The 20,423-nt window shown below is 60.1% G+C and overlaps 2 protein-coding genes across 2 annotated transcripts; both read left to right on the forward strand.

The window, feature by feature from the left end:
• The first annotated feature begins 724 nt into the window (after positions 1-724).
• Positions 725-9,870, forward strand: LRRC15 (leucine rich repeat containing 15). Its single transcript, XM_068145690.1, has 4 exons — positions 725-1,132; positions 2,761-4,490; positions 7,045-7,191; positions 8,047-9,870. The coding sequence occupies exons 2-4, from the start codon at positions 2,766-2,768 to the stop codon at positions 9,673-9,675; spliced, it is 3,501 nt and encodes a 1,166-aa protein (XP_068001791.1). The 5' UTR covers positions 725-1,132; positions 2,761-2,765; the 3' UTR covers positions 9,676-9,870.
• Positions 9,871-10,303: 433 nt separating this feature from the next.
• LOC137444644 (platelet glycoprotein Ib alpha chain-like) lies at positions 10,304-19,316 on the forward strand. The gene is made up of 2 exons (XM_068145646.1): positions 10,304-12,090; positions 14,577-19,316. The coding sequence occupies exons 1-2, from the start codon at positions 12,011-12,013 to the stop codon at positions 17,449-17,451; spliced, it is 2,955 nt and encodes a 984-aa protein (XP_068001747.1). The 5' UTR covers positions 10,304-12,010; the 3' UTR covers positions 17,452-19,316.
• Positions 19,317-20,423: the final 1,107 nt, after the last annotated feature.

The raw sequence follows: 20,423 nt of genomic DNA on the forward strand, positions 1-20,423 counted from the left end.
CCTCCAGATGCCCTGTGGTTAGCACAGGAAACGCAATGGGGCCACAAATTCTGGTTCTCCCTAACTGCCTTCTCCCCAATGCCTCCCTGCTGGGGCTGCCCGGGAGAGGGGGATGAGCTGGGTGTCAGGGACCAAGGACACCTCTTGGGCTGGAAGAGGAAGGGAGAGGTGACAACAGACACCTTGAATAAGTGGAGGGGACAGGCTTGTACCCTGCTTCCCAAACATCTCTGGGTGCTGGGTTGCATCACCTGTGTGCTGGAGCTGCTGAGGATGAAGAGTAGCACATGGGCTACCCTGCAGCTGCAGCAGCCCCTGGCAGATGGCAGTGGGTGCTGCCTGTAAGAGACATCAGGGGCTGGGACTCCTCAGCTCTTGCTAGCCAGGGCTCTCTGAAGCATCCTGACCTCCAGCCAGCTCCAGCAATGCTGCTGACCCCTGCTTGGTGTCTGCTCCTTGGCTGGGCTGGACTGGGTGAGGTGCCAGCAGAGCAGAGTCCTAGAGTGGGTACTTGTGGGTTCCTGACCCATTTGCATCTCCAGTTGGGGTTGGTGGGGGGGGTGGACTCGATGATCCTCGAGGTCTCTTCCAACCTTAGTTATACTGGGTGGGTGGACAAGAGCTGTGGCCTTGGGCAGAGCTGGCATGCTGGGGGTGCTGCCTGCGCTGCTGGCCCTGGGCTGGGGCCTGGTTGTCTATCTCAGCACTTGCAGGAGCAGTAGCTGGGCAGGATCGTGCCCACAAGGGCCTGGCTTTGCCTTGCCTGCCCCCACGGGTTGGGGCACCCATCTCTGTCCCACCACGGAGAGGGGGTGGTTCTGTGGTTGACCTGGGTGCTGGCTGACAGGAGCAGGATGTTCAGGGGGCTGTTTGCTTGTCTTCAAACAAGAGCACTGGGGTTGAGGGGAGGGAGCCCCAAAACGCCGTCCTTGAAAGCGTTGCTCTGCTTGCAGACGAAACAGGAGTTGGAAGCAGCTCTGCTCCAGCGCCTTCCCTAACCCCGGCGCTGCCCCTGTGCTGATTCATTGATTTGGAAGGGCTGTACTCTGGGAGGGGAAGCATGAACCACACTCAGCTCTCTTGCCAGCACAGGGCTGTGCTCATTCGGCACTGGTGGCTGCAGGACTCTCGGGTAAGTCTCCGCTCGCTTGCTGACCCTCTGGGTGGCCCTCAGCCCGGGGGGCTCCCGGTGCAGCTCTCGGGGGTGGCAGGGGGATCTGCATGGTCAGCATCTTTTGATTTGATGGAGATGTTTGTCTGGCAAGGGGTCTCCAGAAAAGTGAGACTGCTCAGGCATCGTGGGAGCAGAAGGAGCTGCATGGGCAACGTGTCCTAAGTAACAACCAGCCGGGAAAATGAAGGGGTGCTGAGGTTAGGAGCAGCGGGAGGCTGAGGGGAGATACTCAGCCCCTGGGTCTGTAAGATTCTTTTTGTCCCTAGAAGGGGAAAAAAAAGGAGGCAAATTGCTTACAGCTGCTTTTCCTGAAGGACACTCCAGCATGGATGCTCTGGGCTGCCTTAGCAGGGAGTGACATGAGCAGGGCTTTGATGTGCAGAGCGTTTAAGGAAGTTTATAAACGGCTCACTATAAACAAAGCTGTTCTTGGATGCAGATTGTTTCCATATGGGAAACATAAATTGTGCTGGCTTGTGGAGGCTTCCTCCCTCCCACCCTCCCTGCTGGAGAGAAAGCATGTTCCCTGGAGAGAACCTGGGGTGGAGGGCAGGGGCTGTGCTCCAGCATCCCGGGGTGCTGTGCCAGCCAGGGCACCGTGCCGGGCCCCCTGCACTGCCAGGCTTGCCCATCTGGCTGAGCCGTACTCGTGGCCAGAGAAGCCACAGGTTGTCTCTCTGCCTTGTGCCACTGAGAGCTCTTGGCTGAGGGCTGCTCCGTGCCAGCTTCGCACAAGGCTGCTGTTCTAATCTAGTGAGGGAGGAAGCTCCTGTGCCAGAGGAGGGGGGAGGGAGTGTCCCTGGTGGCCATGCTTAGGGGGTGATGGAAGACCTCACTGCAAAGCTGTCACTACCCTCAGGCTCCAGGGCTCCCCTGGGCACCACCCCTGGGATCAGCTTGCATAGAGGTGCCCACACCAGAAACCTCACTCTCATGACCAAAGCTGGCTAGGGCTGAGACCTTCTGCTGGAATGGGGTGCAGACAGGGCCACCCCATCCCTGGCTTGGTCAGGGGAGCTGGCAGAGGGTTCCCCTGACCCAGATTCCTGCAGAATTAAAGCATGGCCAGGCAGTGGGTGCTGATGCTGCTCTTGGCTCCACAGCAGGAGCCCAGATGCACTCAGCACTGGGCAGAGCCAGGAGGGTGCTCTGGGTGCTGGGGTCACCACCTTTCATTCCCGCCCCACCAAGCAACCCTGGGACCCACCTGGCTGCGGGTGCCACAGGCTGGCTCTAATGAAGGGTGTGGGCTGTTCGTGGTGCCCAGAGGCCCGTGCTGCTGGTAGGAGCTTGCCACACTCACAGCAAAGCTCCTGGCCACTGGAGTTGAGCAAGGGGGATGCCACTAATAGCTGTGGTGTGGCAGCCAAGCACCACAGCCCCTGGCGGTGTCCTGCTCTGCGCTCTTGTCTGGGCTGTGCCCAGCCCTGCCTGTCCCCAGCTTTCCTCTCTGGCTCTCCTCTGGGGGCAGGACAGCTACAGCCTTCGTGGCCTTTTCCAGGGAGAAAGCAGCAGCCATCCCTGGCAGTGACCCTGGGAGCTGGGAAGCTGAGGGCCTGAGTCCCTCTCTTTTGTTTTTGCCCTAGGCCCAATGGAGCAGAGAGGCTGGCAGCGGTGGCTGTTGCTGCTGGTGGGCATCCAGCTGGCTGGTGGCCAGTGCCCAGAGCAGTGCCAGTGCATCCGCACCGCCCAGGTAGAGTGCTCCGGTGCCGGCATCACGGCGGTGCCCAGCCCCATCCCCGCGAACGCCATGACCCTGCAGATCATCAACACGCAGATCACCGAGCTGGGCGACGCCTCCTTCGGCAACGCCTCCCTGCTGATCGCGCTGCGCATCGAGAAGAACGACCTGGCGCGCATCAGCCCCGGGGCCTTCCAGCACCTGCCCGACCTGCGCTACCTCAGCCTGGCCAGCAACAAGCTGCAGGAGCTCCCCGTGCAGGTCTTCCAGCCGCTGGGCAAGCTGGAGTCTCTGCTCCTTTCCAGCAACCAGATCCTCCGCGTTGAGCCTTCCCACTTCGCCCACTTGAGCAACCTCAAGGAGCTGCAGCTGCACGGGAACAACCTGCGGGAGCTGAAGGAGGGGGTGTTCGACCAGCTCACCAGCCTGACCAAGCTCAACCTGGCCAGGAACAACTTGGAGCGGCTGCCGCCCCGGGCCTTCGAGCGGCTGGCGCGGCTGCAGGTGCTGCGGCTCTACGAGAACCGGCTGGGGCGGGTCCCGCCGGGCGCCTTCGACGGGCTGCCCGAGCTGCAGGAGCTGGGGCTGCACCAGAACCAGCTGCAGGCGCTCTCCCCGGACCTCTTCCTGCGCAACGGAAACCTGCAGAAGCTCTACCTGTCCAACAACCTCCTCACGGCCCTGCCGAGCGGCGTCTTCGTGCCCCTGGGCGCCCTGGCCAAGATCACCCTGCACGCCAACCGCCTGCGGAGCATCTCCCCCGGCGCCTTCGGGCCCGCGCCTGCCCTGCGGGAGCTGTGGCTCTACGACAACGAGCTTCCCGCCCTCCCTGCCGCCGTCTTCAGCAACCTCACCCAGCTGCAGCTCCTGGTGCTCAGCAAGAACCGGCTGCGCTCGGTGGCGCCTGGGGCGTTCCAGGGCTTGGGGGAGCTGCTGGAGCTGTCCCTGCACTCCAACGCCCTGCGCCGCCTGGATGCCCAGGCGCTGGAGGGGCTGCCCAAGCTGCAGAACATCTCCTTGCACCAGAACCAGCTGCAGGCGCTGCCGCGGGGCCTCTTCAAGGCCACTCCGGGGCTGCAGCATGTGCAGCTGCACTCCAACGCCCTGGAGTACCTGCCCGCTGGCATCTTCTCCCCCTTGGCTGCGCTGCGAGAGGTGAAGCTGCACAACAACTCCTGGCGCTGCGACGAGGGCATTCTGCCGCTGCGAAGCTGGCTGGAGGACAACCCCCACAAGGTGGGCGAGACACCCCCCCTCTGTGCCCAGCCCCCTGCCTTGTGGGGCACCCCCATTGCCAGGGTGCCACAGGACCAGCTCCGCTCCACCCAGCCCCCCAGCGCCTCCTCCCACCCCAGCACCCCACTCCCTGCCCGCCCCTCTGAGGCAGCACCGCCAGAGAGCGCTTGGACGGAGCCCTCCCTGGGGCTGCCGGTCTCCCCCCAGCAGGAGGGGGAGAGGAAGGAGGAAGAGGAGAGGGGGTGGTGGGGGCTGACTCGCACGCAGAGCTGGGTGGTGGTGGCGGTCATTGTGCTGGTGTGTGTGGCTCTGCTCACTGCTCTGGTGGCACTGGTAGTCTATGGCTGTAGGAAGAAGAGCAACGTTGTGCTCATGAGGATGAAGGCACCCAATGAAGCCTGAGTCCTCATCACACCCTGGGGAGAGTGGTGCTGGGCAGGACATCTGCTCCCTGTGAGGCTGAGGGACACAACAGTGGTTCTGCTTTGGCTGTTCTTGCTGACTGGGATGGGCCAGCATCACCCTGTCTGCTTTCTGTCCCCTTGTCCTGCTTTGCTTCGACCCTGCCCTGCTCTGCAGCAGTGCATCCCCCTGGGTGACCTCCCACGGCTGCCCTCTGCCCCCAGCCCCTCTTGCCTCCAGCACAGCCTCTGGGCTCATTCCTTGCACACAGGCCAGTAGCTGGGGTGCCAAGTGCCTGAGGGAGACCCCTCAAGAAAGGAGCCACAGCCTGGCTATGATGGCACTTGCCCCAAACAGAACTTCCCCATCCCTGCTCTTGGAACATGCCCTCCAGCGGTCTGCCCTTGCACTGCCTGCTACCCACCCCCAGCCCATCTTCCCTCCTGCCCCACCCTCTGTCCCTGCCTGGGCAGGCAGGTGCCAGCCCTCATGCAGGGCCAGGAGCTGCAGGTCCTTGTGCTGCTTTGTGCTGCTTTGTAGCTCTCCTGTGTCTGGGTGGGGCTGAGCGGCTGGGGTGGCACACCCTGAGTGACTCCACATCCACCCTGCCCTCCCTGCCTGCAGGCAGGGCAGGCCAGAGCACAGCCAGCATCTTCCCCTGCTCCCAGCATCCTTCTGCTCCCTCTACCCTTCTGCATCTTCTGCCAGGAGTGCTGTGGGGCAGTGTGTTGGTGACTGGGTGCAGCCACAGCCGCCTGAGCCCTTGCTGCACGAAGTGCTAACCCTGCTGCAGCCAGGCAGCACCCTGCTCCAAGCCAGCCCCTGCTGCAGAGGAGTTAGAGCAGGGAACAGTGGTTGTGAAGTGTCTGCCAGGGGGTGGGAAAGGCTTCTGTGCTTGTGCCCTGGGGCAGCTGGAGCATGCTGGGGCTTCTTCTGATGCTTCCCTGCCTTGGTCTTCACTGCCTCAATACTCTCTTGCCTCCTCCACCAGCTAGTGAGCAGCTTGGCCCTGCTGGCAAAGCTTCTTCCCCTTCCCCCAGGTGTCCTCCTGTATCTGCCCAGCTCTGCTGCCTGCTCACAGCCCTTGGGCACCAGGGAGGCTGGCAGTGCACAGTGGAGGGGCAGCAAGTGCTGGCTGCGCTGCAACTTGCAGGTGGAGGAGGCCATGCCAGACCCCTGCAGCATCCACATCCAGCAGCCACCCTGCCTCTTCCAGCTGTGGCATGGCCACAGAGGGGTACAGCTCACCTCTGCACCCAGTGCAGCCATGCTGGGATGCCTGCAGACTGCTGCCACAGGACAGGAGTCACATCTGGCCTTCAGCCTGTAGTGCTGGGTGCTGACAGTGCCCCAGAAGCCAGCGCTGGCACAGGCAGCCCTACACTCATGCACATGACAGGATGCTCCTCTGGACTGGGACCTGCATGGTGGTGGAAGGCGCAGGACTGTGCCGTGGGGATCTTGGGTGCTTCTGTGTGACCTCTCCAGTAAAGTGCAGTTGTCCACCTCCAGTGTCAAGAGCTCTTTATTCACTCCTCACAGTGCCCAGCTGGGAAATGGAGACAGTTGTGTGTTATGGAAAAGCCCACTGCAGGCTGGGGGGGTGAGGGGGGTGCTGGGAGGGGGTTAGTGGGCTGGAGGGGATTGGATGTGGCACTTGGTGCCATGGTCTAGCCATGAGGTCTGTGGTGACAGGTTGGACTTGATGATCTTTGAGGTCTCTTCCAACCTTGGTGATGCTGTGATACTGTGAGCCTGTTCTGGTCCTTTGGCTCCAGCACAGGGTGAAGGGCCAAGGGGGACTCAGCAGCAGGATGGCTGTTGGAGAGTGAGCTGAGACCTCAGCAAGCTTTTGATGGAGATGCTGACTGCCTCTTGTGCAGCCCACTCCTTGGGGCAGGACCCCAGGGGCTTACCCAGTGCCACCCTAGGGTTGAACAAGCTTGCTCAGCTGCCTTCAGAGCTGCCTCTTGCTGGCTTGTGTCAGCTGAGTTTCTCTTTTCATCCTCATCTGCTCCATCAGTCTGGCTGGCTGTAAGTATCTCTTGCCCCCGGGGTTTCTCCACGACCACTGCCACCCCTGCCTCTTCCAGCAGGGGTCCTTGCAAGGCAGCCCTTGAAGCGGTGTATGCTGCTCCCTGGGCAGGTGGCAAGCTTCCAGGGAATCCAGGTGGTCCGTGGGTCCCTTTGGCCATCCTCTCACTGCCTGGGTGCACCTCAGTGTGATGGTCCTAAGGTGATGCTCCCCATGGCGTCACTTTGCCTTGCTCGTCTGAGCCTGGTCCCTCCTCACACAAGACTTTACCAGCCCCGTTTCCCAGTGGGATGAGGGGGCTCCCAAGGGGCTGGCTGGAGGTAGGTGTGCAGCCGTGGTCTGGGACGAGTGCTGCCCGCCACGGCAGTGCCCTGCTGCCCTCCCCAGGCCAGCGGACGCCTGGGGCCGGGCCCGGGTTTCGCTGCCAGGATGCCTGCTGGCAGCTGCCTCTGGCCTCACCTCCAGTCCCCCGGGGCCGGCTTGTTTCCTGCGGCGCTCCAAGGCCACTGATTGTCGTTGCCGATAAAGAGCGAGGGGCAGCTCCGCCCCAGCAGGAACAGCTCCGTCGGGCGGCTTCCCAGCAGCTCCAGAACACGGCGTCCCTGCTCGGCTCCCTGCAGCCCTTCCGCCGGCTCGGCTGTGGTCTCCACAATGTCACACTGGGTAAGTGCTGACCACCCCGCTGGGACAGCTTGAGGGAAGGGGGGCTGGGATGGGTGGGAGCTGTCGCTGGCTCTGATGAAAACAAGGGAGATAGCAGAAAGGAAAAGCGAAGCCCAACACTGCCCTGGAGCGCTGGCACAAGCCCAGGGTAACCTCCCCTGTGTGGGGTGGGCAGCAGAGCCACCATCACATGGCAGCACTGCCATGGATCCCAAGTAGGGATCTGGAGACCCCTGCCTCAAGCAGTGCCTCCCATGGGCTGGGAACAAGTGAGGAATCATGCTCTGGCAAGTGTGATTAGTTGCTTGCAGACAAAGAGGACCCCGATAGGTAACTGGAAACACAACTGGTGGAGCCCATTCCCATGGGCAGCCCTGCAGAGCTGTCCCCACCACCCCCTGTGTGCAGCACATCCCCATGCGTCCCCTCCTCTGCTGGAGACCAGCTCTGTGCTCACAGAGGCTTCTCAGAGGGCCACAGGTTCCCCTAAGACCCCCGTGGGACCACACAGATCCCACATTTGCCACCAATGTGCAGGAGGCAGGGACCTTTGCTGAGGGGGGGCTGGATTGGGGCTGGGGCACAAGGGAAGAGCTGTGACCCACTGCGTGGGGCAGGCTGGGGGAGATTTAGGGGGCAGGTGGTCCCTGTTCCTGCAAGGGGAGCACTGAGGTGGTGCAGACAGCCAGGGCTGAAGGGATGCCCCACAGCTGGGGCAGCTGCCTGCAGCAGTGGTGCCCCAGAGATTGCTTCCACTGCATGCTGGCTGCTGGAGCCACTGCCTCGGCAGCACTCACCTCCAGCGGCAGCCTTCTGCCTTGCCGAGGCAGGGGTTGAGCTCGGCTCCTTCTCCAGTGCAGGCTCATGGGCTACGTGCTGCTGGGGCTGGAGACCCTACTGGTGGGAGGGCTGCCCCTGCCCTGTCCCCCTCCTTGCCAGTGCTACGACACCTCCAAGGTCTTCTGTTCAGACGAAAGGCTGCGAGAGATCCCGGCAGGGCTGCCAGGGAATGCCACTCAGCTCTTCTTCGTGGAGACAGCCCTGGGCAGCATCCGCAGCGGGGCGCTGGGCTTCAGCACCACCCTCACTAAGCTGGTCTTCCTCAACAGCGACATCCGGGAGCTGGAGCCCGGTGCTCTTGGGGGGCTGCCCAGCCTCACCGAGCTGGAGGTGTCGGGCAACCCCTTGCCGGCAGTCAGCCCGGAGCTGCTGGTGGGGCTGCCCAACCTCAGCAAGCTCTCACTGGGTGCCAACACCATCCGCTCGCTGCAGCCGGGGCTCTTCGCTAGCGCCCAGCACCTGCGGGACCTGTGCTTGCGGGGGAACATGATTGAGTCCCTGCTCCCCGGCATCTTCCGCCCCCTCCGGCACCTCCAGACGCTGGACCTCTCCCAGAACGTGCTGGCTGAGCTGCCGGCTGGGCTGCTGGCCCCCCTCACTGCCCTGCACCTCCTCAAGCTCAGCGACAACCTGCTGACACGAGTGCCCCCCGCTGCCTTCAGGACCCTGGGCAGGCTGGCCGAGCTTCACCTGGACGGGAACCGGCTGGAGGGGCTGCCGGACGGCATCTTCAGCGGGCTGGGGGCGCTGCGGCGCCTGCAGCTGCAGCACAACGCCCTGCGCAGCCTGGCCCCCGACACCTTTGCCAACCTGCACAACCTCACCACCCTCAGCCTGGAGGGCAACCGCCTGGCTGCTCTGCCCACCGCCCTCTTTGCTGGGACCCCGCACCTCCTCCATCTTTCGCTGGCTCGCAACCAGCTGCAGGTGCTGCCCCAGGGGCTCTTTGCCAACCTGTCTGTGCTGCAGACCCTGGTGCTCTCCCACAACAGCATGGTTCACCTTCCCACTGGGGTTTTCCAGGGGCTGGTGGGGCTGGTGACGCTGCAGCTGAGCCACAACAATCTTTCCAGCCTGCCTGCTGGGTTGCTGGCCGGGCTACCCCTCCTCACTGCCCTGGCACTGGACCACAACCACCTGGCCCACCTGCCCCCGCAGCTCTTTGATGACAACTTGGATCTGGCACAGGTGGGGCTGGCTCACAACCCCTGGGCCTGTGACTGCCACCTCGTCTATCTGCTGGGCTGGCTTCAGAGCTTTGCCGAGCCCCTCACCCATGCACGAGCTTCCTGTGCCAGCCCAGCCCCTCTCCAGGGACAGTCCCTGCTGGAGGTCCCCCAGGGGCAGCTGGAGTGCCCAGGATCACCCCCTGTGCCCACAGAGGAGGGCTGGAACGGGGAGCCAGGGGAGTCTTGCACCTACAGCAACCCTGAGGGCACTGTAAGCATGGCCTGCAATGCCACAAGCTGCCAGCAGCTCAGCCTTCACCTCCCCTCAGCTGCTGGGCTTGCAGTGGGGCCTGGGCTGGCATACCAGGGCACCTGGGTACTGCACTCCCACTGTGGCACACTGCAGGTCAGCATCCTCATCACGCCACAGAAGAGGGATGAGGCCACATCACCAGGTCTCCCCACCGTGCCCTAGAGCTGGGGGAGGCAGCTGCTTGTGCTCTGCTCTTGCGCTGGCAACCTCAGAACCAGCCTGGGAACCCTCTCACCTCTTTCCCCCTGCCATGGTCACCAGCTGTCATCAAGCTCTCCACAACAGCTGGCCTGGTGTTATTTATTCCCCCAGCTCTGTTTCCCTCTCTGCATTTCCAATACAATTAAAATGTTTAAATTATTCCTGGGCAACCATTTCCCACGGTGGAGCAGAGAGACACTCGCTGTGTTCCCCTGCCTCTGCCTGTGTGCCTGCTGGGTGGTGCTGTGGTCTGATGGGGACAGGGCTGGGGCTGTGCATGGTGTGTCCTGAGTGCAGGTGCCCGGCAGTGAGCAAGTGCTGCACTCTGCTGTGCTCACCTCTGCCCCTCTCTCATCCTGCTCCCCTCAGCAGTGCAGAGATCCAGCTCCAGCCTGGCACTAATCTCCAGGGCACAGGTTTGCTGTGGGGGGTCCAAGGAGCTGTAGGTGAGTGCTGCTGACTGCTCAGAGAGGCACAGGGGCTGGATGAGGCTCTGTCCAGCCTGATCTAGTGTGGGGTGTCCCTGCCCATGGCAGGGGGGTTGGAACTAGATGATCCTTGAGGTCCCTTCCAACCCTGAATGATACTATGATACTATGACACCTGGCTGCTGGGTGGGCAGCCGCCCAGGCCTCTGCCCTGGAAGGTCCCCCACCCACTCTGGCAGTGCTTAGCCTACAGCCCTGGAGAGGCCTGGGGACTCCTGGAGGGGGGGTGCAAAGTCCCAGCAGTGCAGCCCATGCTGGGGCTGGCAGGGAAGGTAGGTGCTCCCCTGAAACTCGTGTGAGTGCATGCTCAGGTGTGTGTCTGGGTTGCAGATGGCCATGTGCCAGCCACGTGGCAGCAGAGCCCTTCTGCCAGCCGATGTTCCTGCACCATCTTGCGGCTGCTGGGGCAAAGGCTGTCCTGAGCCAGAGCTGGGAGAGCCCTGCGTGTGCCTTGTCAGCTTCCTCCCAGCCAGCCTTCCTGGCCCTGCCCACAGTGACAGGGGAGCTGGGATCCTTGCCTGGGGCTGTGCTGGCTTTGCTGCTGGGCTATGTGTCTCTGCCAGTCCCTTCGCTGTTTCTGCCCAGCCTGAGAGCTGGGAGCAGAGAAGACTCCGTGCTGTGGCAGTGGGCTGCCGTCCTGGCCATGCTTGGACTGCTAGCCCCATGCTCCTGTGAGGCATCTGGGCAACACTGCCCTCCCAGATGCTGTCCTGTACAGCAACCCTGCTGCCTGTCCTGTACAGGGATGCCACCATGCTGCAACCATCTTCCAGGTGATGCTGGTGTGGCCACCTCCAAGCCTGGACCAGGAATGTTGTGGCTGGCTGCAGGTTCCCAGTCCTGGCATGGCTCCCACACCATGGCTTGGGGACGCTGCTGTCACTCCTACTGTGAGCTCTGTCCCCTTGTGCATCCTGGCCCCTGCCTCTCTGCAGTCCCTGAAGCAGCCTGACACCAAGCAGGGAGCTGGGCACATACAACACTGCTGCTGGAGAGAGGTGTGGCTGTTAAACTTTGCAGTAGTCTGGTTTTAGATTCCCCAGGAGGGGTGTAAGGAAGCCCCAGCAAGCACTAGCTGAGCCACAAGAGGAGCAGGGGGAAGGGGCCACCTGAAGAAGAAGTGTTGCAATGTGGCTCCTATGACCATCCCTTGGGAAGCAATGGGTGCCTTGCCATTTGAAGTCCTTGCATCAAACAGTCTTTCGTCCCACAGGGTGCCCTGCACCTGCCAGGAGCCTTGGGTGTCCTCACGGGAAGGTCTTTGGCTTGTGCTGGGCTCCAGGGCAGCACAGTGCTCAGACCCAGCCCTGTGGATGGCCAAGTGTGGGGCTGAGCCCAGAGCCTGCCTGGCAGCCTCTGTCTGATCACAGATGTTATCCCTGTTAGAAGCTTCAGCAAATGGCTTCAGAGCAGCACCTTGAGCTACAGAAGCCAGTTCCTGAGGAAGGAAACAGCTGGATAGTTCCAATAGGAAAAGCTTTAAACAGGAAAGCTCTGAGCGAGGGTGGTGCCTGTGAGGCTGCAGGGTTATGCTGGTGGAGATAGGGGACTGCAGAGACCATCAGCTACAAAACAGGCTGGCCTGGAGATCTCCAGCGTTCCCTGGATGGGACTGGTTCCGTGGGGCCAGCAGATAACGCCTGGGCAGTATATGGCTGTGTTCTCTCCGAGGGATTCCTGCCGTGGTCCCCACACGGGGGGCACAGCCTGCTCCTTGGCCGTCCCTTATCTCCCCACGCAGACCTGTGCCTGACCTCACGTGGAACCCAGCCCCGCGCCTGGGCCGTGGATAAAGAGCTGGCCAGGTGATGAGCTCCTCTCGGGGGCTCATTCCTTGCCCGGAGCAGCTCCCTCCTACGGCTGGACTCGTTCGCCAGCGCTCGGCCAAGTAAGTGATGCAGAAACGCTTCCTTTGTTCTCCTGGGGTGCTGGGAGGGGCGGCTCGGGGGGGCTCTTGGTCACTTCCTTGCAGCGAGGAGCAGGGGAGGCTGCAGCACCGTGACCTGGAGCTGTCCCTCCGCGTCCCTGCGCTGCTGCAGGGGGGGACAAACGAGGAGGCTACACTGAGGTCCACCTCAGCCAGGCAGCCTCAGGGAGGGTTTGAAAAGAGCTTTGCACTGCCCAACCGTTTGGCTTCAGCCCCGTGCGCCGAGTCCAGCCCTTCCCACCTCGACATTCAAGTCGCTGAGCTGCCCCTGCAGCTGAAGTGAACCAGGTATTTTGCACCCTCAGCCCTGGCTCCTGCACCCAAGTCTCCCTGGGAAGAGGATGGGCAGGCATCAGCAGTGGCTTCTGCCCTGAGGAACCCTGTGGGGCAGTTGGCACAGACTCATGGAATTGTTAGGGTTGGAAGGGACCTCAAGGATCACCTAGTTCCAACCCCCCATTACCTGACACCCTAAAAAGTCCCTTCCCAGCTTTCTTGTAGCCCACTTCAGATCCTGGAAGGCCACAATTAGGTCTCCTTGGAGCCTTCTCTTCTCCAGACTGAACAGCCCCAACTCCCTCAGTCTGTCTCCACAGCAGAGGTGCTCCAGCCCTCTGCTCATCCTTGTGGCCCTTCTCTGGACACCTTCCAGCACCTCCACATCCTTCTTGTAATAGGGGCTCCAGAACTGGAGGCAGTGCTCATACTTCACCTCCCATCAGCTGCTCCTCAAACCCAGCAGCTTTCAGCCTCCTGTATTTGCTGACCTCTCAACTTCTTAAACAAAAACCAAAACAACTCTTCACAGCAAATTTACCCTCCTGGCCCAGGCAGCTTTGATGGACACCCAGGAAGCCACCTACAGCTTTTTCCCCTGCTCCCACTCAGGGCTGTGAATCACAAAGTGGAAACAATGGTCCCAGGATGATGCTCATGGCTGTTCAGCTCCCTGCTGTGTGTTTCTACATGAGTCAATGGCAGTGGTGGGCTTTACATCAGCACACTTAACAGCTTTTGAGCCTGCAGTGTGCCCAGGCAGCCAAGAGGGCCAGTGGCATCCTGGCCTGCATCAGGAAGAGTGTGGCCAGCAGGAGCAGGGAGGTCATTCTGCCCCTGTACTCAGCACTGGTTAGGCCACACCTTGAGTCCTGTGTCCAGTTCTGGGCCCCTCAGTTTAGGAAAGATGTTGAGATTCTGGAAGGTGTCCAGAGAAGGGCAACAAAGCTGGGGAGGGGTCTGGAGCACAGCCCTGGGAGGAGAGGCTGAGGGAGCTGGGGTTGCTTAGCCTGGAGAAGAGGAGGCTCAGGGGAGACCTTATTGCTCTCTACAACTACCTGAAGGGAGGTTGTAGCCAGGAGGGGGTTGGTCTCTTCTCCCAGGCAACCAGCACCAGAACAAGAGGACACAGTCTCAAGCTGTGCCAGGGGAGGTTTAGGCTGGATGTTAGGAAGAAGTTCTTCACAGAAAGAGAGATTGGCCATTGGAATGTGCTGCCCATGGAGGTGGTGGAGTCACCATCACTGGAGGTGTTTAGGAAGAGCCTGGATGGGGTGCTTGGTGCCATGGTTTAGTTGACTAGGTAGTGTTGGATGATAGGTTGGATGTGATGATCTCAAAGGTCTCTTCCAACCTGGTCTGGTCTGGTCTATTCTGGTGGGTGTGCTTCAGTGACTTCATTTCCCCACTGCAGGTCAGACCCTTAAATGTGAGGTGTTAGAGAGTTCATCTGTGAGCATTTCACAGTCTTTTAATGAGCCTTGCTCTGAAGGCTGGCTGCTGCTCGGAAGTTAACGATTTCTGTCTGACAGAGCCCCACATCCAAAGCCAAAAAATGCTGTGATTAGCAGGACTCTAGAGATGGTTACAAGCCATGTTTTAAATGAACCCCCTGCCCTGAGAGGAGCACCAATGAACAGCAAGTCCATCCAGCACTGTGTGGAATGTAAACAAGGTCACCTGTGCTTGGCTGGCTGCTGGGGCCCTTGCTGAGCCCTCATTAGCAAGCAGAGGGGTGACTGCTTCTGTTGTTGCATGAATGGCCTGCTGCCCTGCTGGGTGACTGCACCCACTGGGGCAGTGCTAATGGGCAGCAGCAATTTGCTTTCTTCACCCAGGCAGGCGCTGAGCTTACAGTCCGAATGTGGGAGAAGGAAGGACAGGGAACAGACTGTCCAGCCCTGGTGGCTCCTGCAGCATCTCTCAGTGCCAAGCCATGAGCTGCCTCCCTCTCCCTTCTTCCCCATCCCTTCTTAGCAACAGCAGTGAACCCTTGTACATGCCACATCCATTGGCTCCTACAGTCTTTCTCTCTCCTCACAAAATGAGTGATGATGTGAGATAAGATCTCCAAGAGCTGGATGGCAGCCTGGTACCACGTGCACAGTGGACAGAGATGGTTTTGTTCCCAGTAACTGGCTTCTGAAGGTGTGTGTGTGTTTGTTTTCCAGGATGATGTGCCAGTGTTTCCTTTTCCTTTCTTTCTCCCTTTCCTTCCACCTCCATAAAGGCGAAGATGAAATCCTGGCTGAAGATCCATATGAAATGCCCAAAGACTACCAGGAGGTCTACAGAGGGTCAAAGAATGATGTCAAAGAGATCCCAAAGATTGCCAAGCCCTTCATTTCTGAGATGATCTTTGTGCAAACCAGCATCACCACTGTAAGGAAAGGTGCCTTCAGGTACATGCCCAACCTGATCAAGATTTCCTTTATTGGCAGCAAGATCAAGGCAGTTGAACCTGGAGCCTTTGATAACTTGGACAAGCTGAGGGACTTGGACATCTCTGGTGCCTCAATAGAGGAACTATCTGTGGGCACTTTCCAGAACCTCCCAAGCCTGCAGAGGCTGGAGCTGAGAGACAGCCACCTCAGATACATCCCCAAAGGCCTGTTTGATGGGCTGGACAATCTGGGAGAGCTCTCCTTGCACAGCAATGCCATCTCTTCCCTTCCAGAAGGCATTTTTGATTCTCTGGTCAATCTAACATTTTTGGACCTGGCTAGGAACAGGATCAAGACTCTGCCTGAGGATGCCTTCAGCAAACTTCCCCGGCTGCGAGTCCTCCGGCTGTACGAGAATGAGCTGCGGGATCTCCCGGCAGGGCTGCTGGGCAGTCAGGCAGGGCTGCTGGAACTTAACCTCCAGAGGAACAGGCTCGAGGCTCTGCCACCCATGCTTCTGAGGAGCTTGCCTCACCTGGAGAAACTCCTCCTGGACAACAATCTCATCAGGGCTCTTCCTCCTGAGGGCTTTTTTGGTTTGAACAAGTTGAAGCTGTTGACTCTGGATGCAAACAATATCACCGAGCTCCCCTGCTGCCTCTTTGATGCCATGCCGCACCTGCGGGAGCTGGACCTGGCCAGGAACAGCTTGGCCACACTTCCAGACGGCATCTTTGTCAATCTCACCTCTCTTGGGAAGCTCATCTTGTCCCATAATCAGCTAGCAGCCTTGCCAAGAGGATCCTTCACTGGGCTCAGCAAGCTCTTGGACCTGCAGCTGGACACAAATCGGCTTTCTGCTCTGGATTACGAAGTCTTTGCTTCTCTCCCAAATCTGAAAACCCTCAACCTTCGGAAGAACCAGCTGGAGAGTGTCCCCCGAGGGCTCCTGGACCCCCTGAAGAAGCTCAGCTCAGTGTATCTGAGTGGCAACCCATGGAGGTGTGACTGTAACCTCTGCTACCTGCACAGCTGGATCATGGACAACAGCGAGAATGTCAAATTGTCCACCCAGGTGTCATGCAAGAGCCCACCCCACCTGGCAGGCCAAGCAGTGACATCGCTGAGAGGTGACCACTTCATTTGCCCAGCTACTCTGCCTCTTCCAGCTTCTTTAACCCCATCTCTGCTGGTCAAATTCACACCCACATCATCACAAGGGATGTCAACCTTGCTGTCTCCTGGAGCCTTGCCCCCTGCATCGCCAACCACGCTGTCATTGGTAGCCTTTCCCACCACGGCACTGACAACCATGCTGTCACCTGTGGCCACTTCTGCCATGTTGCCAACCATGACAACAGAGGCCTTCCTCACTGCTCCATCACCAGCCATGCTACCCAAGGTCTTCACTGCCACCCCTTCATCAGCCATGCTGCCAAAGGTCTTCATCACCACCACATCCCCAGCTGTGCTGCTGAAGACCTCCGTCACCACACCCCCAACAACAATGCTGCCCAAGGCCTCCATCACCACACCCCCATCAACAATGCTGCCCAAGGCCTCCATCACTACCCCATCACCAGCTGTGCTGCCTGAGGTGTCCATCAACACACCATCATCAACTGTGCTGCCTGAGACCTCTGTAACCACCCCATCACCAGCTGTGCTCCATGAGGCCTCCATCACTACCCCATCACCAGCTGTGCTGCCTGAGGTGTCCATCAACACACCATCATCAACTGTGCTGCCTGAGACCTCTGTAACCACCCCATCACCAACTGTGCTCCCTGAGGCTTCCATCAGCACCCTATTATCAGCTGTGCTGCCAGAGAGCTCCTTCAACACATCATCAACTGCTCTACCAAAGGCCTCCACTGTCACCTCATCATCAGCCATACTGCCCAAGGCTTCTGTCACCACCCCACTGCCAGCTGTGCCACAGAAGGCATTTAGCCTGCGTCCAACTTCAGCCATCATAAGCCTAGATCCTCCTGGGGCCACCAGCCCAAAGCCTGCACTGTCCACTTTCTCTTCTGCCACCAGACCAGTGCCAACCAGCCCACTGGCAGCCTCCACCAGACAAGGGAGTCCTGCTCTTCTGGTGCCCACAGAGAGGCCAGGCACCATCCCAGGGGGAGCACTCAGCATCTCCCCTATTTCAGCTCCTGCCTCAACACTCTGGCCACCCTGCAGGGATGCAGTGGCAGATGTGGTTCCACTGGCATCACACTCCCCATCCCACCATGCTCTTGTGCCAAGCAGGGAGTGGGATTGTGCCACCACGTGGGCACCCAGGCATGCACCCACAGCCCTCCAACACACTCCCACCCCTGCAGGCACCACTGAGATACCAACACTTCCTGTCCCCCTGCCACCAGACCCCACAAGTGTCTGGCCAGCATCCCCACCCCTGTTCCCTGGTGGCTATCAGTCCTGGGGCTTCATCCTGCCACCCAGCCCACGGTACTGCAGGGCCTGGCTGGTGCTGGGCCTGGCCGCGCTGGCACTGCAGGTGGGCTGCACACTGCTGGGGGCAGTGATTGCCCTTCTCCTTCACCAGGCCACCCATGGCCAGGGCCACTCTGTGCCACCAGTGAGGCTACTGAGTCTCCAAGCCCTGTCTGCTCCAGGGACCCCTGAACCAGCCCAGGCAGCGCTGTGAGCTTCGCTGGCCCTACGTGACCTGGGCAGTGCCCAGCGTCCTCCTCTGGGCTCTGGCCACAGCATGCATACGTTGTGGGGTGCATGTGTCCTGGATGAGCGTCCCAGCATCCCAACCGGCCTGGGACTCCTGCCAGCTGGCCCCTGGCGACGCTGTGGGCCTGGGGAGCCAACCTCCGTGTCACTGCCGGCCGGGTCCTTCTGCCAGGCGACACTAGGTGGCATCCCGACACAGGCAGTGGCAGTGACCCTGGGCGCGGTGCCCAGCGGCCCTGGAGGCACCGCGCTGAAGTGCCGGAGCCCCCGCAGCCGGCCGGAGCCCCCGCAGCCGGCCGGAGCTCGCTGGAACTCGGGCATGCCCGCTCTAGCTTGCAGGGACCGGTCGGGGCTCCTGCTGCATCACCTCCCTGCTCACGAGAGGTACCTGCGGGGTGCAAGGGTCCTTGAGGAAGGACAGCTCAAGGCTCCCTGCCCCGCACCCCAGCTTCTTCCCTGCACGGTGTTACGGGATGTGCCAGTGCCCATATTGATCCTAACACTCTGACCTCCAACCCTCTCTTCCTTCTGTTCCTCCTCAGTGATATTAAAGCTGTCCCTGCGGCTCTGCTGTGCACCGAAGGGCTGGCAAGAGGAATACTTTCATCCCGGAGCTTTTCTGTGCTGTGGGGGATTCCTGTTGCTTGCTGGAGTATGGGGTCCTCAGTCAGAGGAGGCCACCAGGGACCAGTGCAGGACCAGAGCTCCACATCCTCCTGCTGGCAGAAAACAGGCATGCAAAACTTGCTTTCCTCTCTGAAATCTGGTGCTCCAAAAACAACCTTTTTTTCTTGTGGTGCTGCCTGCCCTGCCCTGCCCTCTCTGGAAGAGCAATGTTGGACTGTGGCCAGCCCCATGCCCAGGGAGGTGGTGGAGTCACCATCACTGGAAGTGTTTGAACTAAGACTGGATGAGGCACTTAGTGCTGTGGTTTAGTTGATCAGATGGTGCTGGGTGATGGGTTGGACTTGATGATCTCAAAAGTCTTTTCCAACCTGGCTAATTCTGTAATCCATGGGCCTCATACCATAACTCCAGCTGATGCTAAGCCCTGAATGCAGGCTGGGCACAGGCTCTTCAGAAGCTTGGGAGTAAGGAGCCAACTTTACTCATACCTGAAAGGTTAACTTGCACCTTCACCTCTGCAGTCCTGGGCTGCTACCAGGGCCAGGAAACCACCAAACTTCATCACAAGTGTCTGTTGCTGTGGGGTTTCTGCCCCTGTGGCAGATGGAGAAGCTTTAGGCCAGAGAATTTTCGGTCCTGTTTCTTGGTTTGGATCTCTGGGTGCCCTGCTTTGCTCTAGGCTCATTGTTGATTTTGCCCTGTGCTGGGCAAGCTGCTCCCAAACTGCATTACCCTGATTACTACAGGGGTGCAGGTGCTTGCCTTCGATTCTCTCCTTTGTCCCCAGTGCTCCTGCAGTCCTGCCCTGCTTTGGGGTGCCCTTCCCCGGGGGTGGGGCAAAGGGGCTGCCTGGGCCTCGGGAGAGCCCAGGAAAAGCAATCATCTAGGGATGTGCTGGGCAAAGAGCTGTGGGGAAGCAGCTCAGAAACCTCCCCGCTGGGGAGCCCTGCGTGCCCCAGCTCCCCTGCCTGTGGCTGTGCACAGGGGACCTGGATATATGTCTTTGCTAAGAGCCTGTGCCGTGCTGCAGGCGCTCGGGCTGCCCCTTGAAGTCCTGCTGACGGCTGTGAAATACGGGAGGCAGGCGCGGGGCAGCGCATCTGGGTGGGACGGAGCTGCTCGCTCCGGGGCTGGCAGGGTGGGTAATGAGATACAGATGAGCTGGAGGCAGTGCTTTTCCTGGCAGCCCAGATGGGCTCTTGATTTAGGGGGTTTGAAAGTGGGGCCTGCCTGCCTGCCTGCTGGGGAACAGACCCCCAGCGCTTCCTGGGGGGGTAAGGGCGGGGTGGGGGGCGGGGGGGTGTTTCTCTGCTGGCTTTTCAGCTATTTAATGGTGCAGCGCAGTCTAAACAGGGAAGTACTTCGGGGTGAGATTAGCACAACATAATCACATTTTAAAAGGCCTTCAGAGACACAAGGCATGTCCGCTCTCCTATTAATTACCTGTTATTAATAAAGCTGGGGTCAGGCTGGAGGTGTTCGCTCTGCAGCACGCCGGCTCCCTCCGTGCGGAGCGCTGGCGGCTCCGAGAGCAGCACAAAGCCCAGCAGCCTCCACCTGTGCCCATCCCACCCTGGAAACCAAACAGCCAGCATCCCCACAGCCACCTTTACAACTAATTTGCCCTCATACCCTGAGAGGGCCACGTCTTTCTAAGCGCCCAGAACACCTCTGCGTGCTGTAAAACAGTGACAGCCAGGGCGTTCCCAGCAGGGGAATTTCGTGCTGTGATCAATCTCTAATGTGCGATGGAAAGAAAGCTGTGGCTGTTCCCGGGGCCAGGCGGGGGCAGCTGCCTCACAGACAGCAGCAGTCTCTTTCCATCGCTGTGGGACCAGTCACTGGAAGCATACAGCTGAGCTGGGACAAATTAGCAGCCTTTCCCCTTTTGCCTCTGCTCGCTGCGGTGTCCCGTGGGAGGGAAGAGGCTGCGAGGAAGATGCAGAGCGTGCTGGGGGTGATGTGCCTGCTGGGAAACGCGCTTGGGCTTCCTGGTTGCTGAGTGTGAGCAGCCAGGGAGCACATGTGGATGGGGCAGAGCATGGGAGAGTTGCACTGGGGACACCAGTGTGCAGGTTTGCTGCTTTGGATTTGCACCTTGCTGCCACGCCAAGGAGAGGCCTTCCCTTGGAACGTGTCCAGAGCAGGGCAACGAAGCTGGGGAGGGGTTTGGAGCACAGCCCTGGGAGGAGAGGCTGAGGGAGCTGGGGTTGCTTAGCCTGGAGAAGAGGAGGCTCAGGGGAGACCTTAGTGCTCTCTACCACTACCTGCAAGAAGGTTGTAGCCAGGTAGGGGTTGGTTTCTTCTCCC

This window comes from Melanerpes formicivorus, unplaced genomic scaffold (assembly GCF_026170545.1).
Source record: "Melanerpes formicivorus ecotype bairdi unplaced genomic scaffold, bMelFor1.0.p_v2 SCAF_12, whole genome shotgun sequence".
Taxonomy (NCBI): Eukaryota; Metazoa; Chordata; class Aves; order Piciformes; family Picidae; genus Melanerpes; species Melanerpes formicivorus.

Bases quoted from the DNA above. Each gene is read 5' to 3' on its own strand.
- LRRC15 (XM_068145690.1), top strand. From the start codon at position 2,766: ATGGAGCAGAGAGGCTGGCAGCGGTGGCTGTTGCTGCTGGTGGGCATC. The intron at 4,491-7,044 runs TGAGTCCTCATC...CACTGATTGTCG, and splicing joins TGAAGGCACCCAATGAAGCC to TTGCCGATAAAGAGCGAGGG. The intron at 7,192-8,046 runs GTAAGTGCTGAC...CTCCTTCTCCAG, and splicing joins TCTCCACAATGTCACACTGG to TGCAGGCTCATGGGCTACGT.
- LOC137444644 (XM_068145646.1), top strand. From the start codon at position 12,011: ATGAGCTCCTCTCGGGGGCTCATTCCTTGCCCGGAGCAGCTCCCTCCT. The intron at 12,091-14,576 runs GTAAGTGATGCA...TTTGTTTTCCAG, and splicing joins GTTCGCCAGCGCTCGGCCAA to GATGATGTGCCAGTGTTTCC.